At 46.8% G+C, this 1,906-nt stretch overlaps 1 protein-coding gene across 1 annotated transcript; it reads right to left on the bottom strand.

Moving 5' to 3' along the window:
• Positions 1-290: 290 nt before the first annotated feature.
• Positions 291-1,900, bottom strand: P2RY1 (purinergic receptor P2Y1). Its single transcript, XM_008054831.1, has one exon. The coding sequence runs from the start codon at positions 1,852-1,854 to the stop codon at positions 742-744; it is 1,113 nt and encodes a 370-aa protein (XP_008053022.1). The 5' UTR covers positions 1,855-1,900; the 3' UTR covers positions 291-741.
• Between the last annotated feature and the right edge of the window lie 6 nt (positions 1,901-1,906).

The following is a 1,906-nucleotide window of genomic DNA, read 5'->3' as shown; positions in this document are numbered from 1 at the left end:
CTTTTAATTATTTTCAATATATTTTACCAGTACGATAATATATGCAGGCCCCCCCCTGCCAAACACTTAGTACTCAATATATAGTGAGCAGTTTTCCAGAAATAACTGGAAAACAATCGTTTTTCAGGCTTTTAAACCCATTGTCTTTACTTTTCTATTCAATTCCCTAAGAAATTCAGTCAGCTATCTATGCTTATAAGATACTGAAAAAGACACCCAACTCAGAGATCTGTTCATCTGATAACTGCAGGGCTGAGCTTAGCATTTTGTTTTACTATGCTCAGTATTTGTGAGAATGTAGATTTTCAATTTGTTCTTATCATAGATTACTAAAAACAATAAAGCTTAGATAAATCACAAGCTCAAGTTTCAGGCAATTAGTTTTCCTGAAGAAATTACTTCTATCAAAATAGCCCTAGTACTCATCTGCACACACACATTAAAGACAAAAAAAAACTTGTAAATGTTAAAAGCAGAAGAGAAAGTAAATGTTTAACTAGGTAGTATTCTTTTATTACGCATAGTGCTAGTCAGAAGAGACTTTGGAAGCAAACTCAAACAAGCTAGGTGTGGATGTGGGCATTTCTTTTCTTCTTTTTTTTTCCCTTCCTAACTCACTACTTTCTTGGTTTGACTTTTCTCTAACCTTACTAGTAACTTAAAGAGGGGGCAAAAATCAATTAGTTCTGTTAAGCATCCTACCATGACACAAAAGTGAGATGTCTGGTGATTCCTGTGCCTTCACAAGCTAGTATCACCATTCTGCTTGAACTCAGATAAAATATTGAGGGTCATGTCTTCACTCTTGGACTGCAGATTTGCCTCGCTTCTTCTGGAAGCTTTCCTGGTCGCTCGGGAGAGTCTCCTTCTGAAAGTATCTCCCGCCAAGAAATAGAGAATGGGGTCCACACAACTGTTGAGACTTGCTAGACCTCTCGTCACCTGATAAGTGGCATAAACCCTGTCATTGAAAACACACATGGTTGGGGTCTGAAAATCCAGCCGGGCCCTCAAGTTCATGGTTTTCATCACATGGAAAGGGATGTAAGACACAGCAAAAACAGTCAGCACGATAATCACCAAGTAAATGGATTTCCTCCTCAGAGGAGAGTTGTCCAAGTCTTTGTAAATCAAAGCTCTCACAATTAATCCGTAACAGCCTAGAATCAGCACCAAGGGGACACAGAACATGGCCACGGTGGTGCACATGCTATAGATGAAGTAACTTCGCAGGTACTCGTCCGAGGTGGTGTCATAGCAGGTGACGGTATTGTTTTTCCGGACCCCGGTGCCTGAGTAGAAGAGGATGGGGGAGATGGCCACCACCACGATGAGCCACACCAGCACGCTGATGTAGACCGCGTTCTTCTTCTTGAGCCTCCCCAGGGACTTCAGCGGGTACACCACGCCGCTGTAGCGGTGCGCGCTGATGCAGGTCAGGAACAAGATGCTGCCATAGAGGTTCACGTGGAAGATGAACCTCTGCAGCTTGCACATGGCGTCCCCGAAGATCCAGTCCGTCTTATTGAAGTAGTAGAAGATGAGGGCGGGCAGAGTCAGCACGTACAAGAAGTCGGCCAGCGCCAAGTTGAACATGTACACGGAGATGCCGCTCCAGGGCTTCATGTGGAAGACGAACATCCAGATGGCCACGCCGTTGCCCAGGAAGCCGACGATGAACACCACGATATACACGGCCGGCAGGTAGTAGAACTGGAAGCCGGTCTTATTCAGGGCGCACTTGAACGGGGCGGTGGCGGAGGCGACCGTGCTGTTCCCCCAGGGCGAGCCCGGGCCGGCCAGGAAGGCAGCGTCCGTCCCGTTGGGGACAGTCGGCCACAGCACTTCGGTCATCCTCTTGTCCCCGACTCAGGCGGCGGCTCCGAGGGGCAAGCGGCGGCGGGAG

Source organism: Carlito syrichta, unplaced genomic scaffold (genome assembly GCF_000164805.1).
Source record: "Carlito syrichta isolate Samal-C Ts95f unplaced genomic scaffold, Tarsius_syrichta-2.0.1 Scaffold301541, whole genome shotgun sequence".
NCBI classification, from domain to species: Eukaryota; Metazoa; Chordata; class Mammalia; order Primates; family Tarsiidae; genus Carlito; species Carlito syrichta.
Note: the sequence above shows the minus strand (reverse complement) of the source record. Positions and strands in the feature narration are given on the sequence as shown.

What these genes read in the sequence shown, in the direction of transcription:
- P2RY1 (XM_008054831.1), bottom strand. Translation starts at nt 1,854, where the DNA reads ATGACCGAAGTGCTGTGGCCGACTGTCCCCAACGGGACGGACGCTGCC.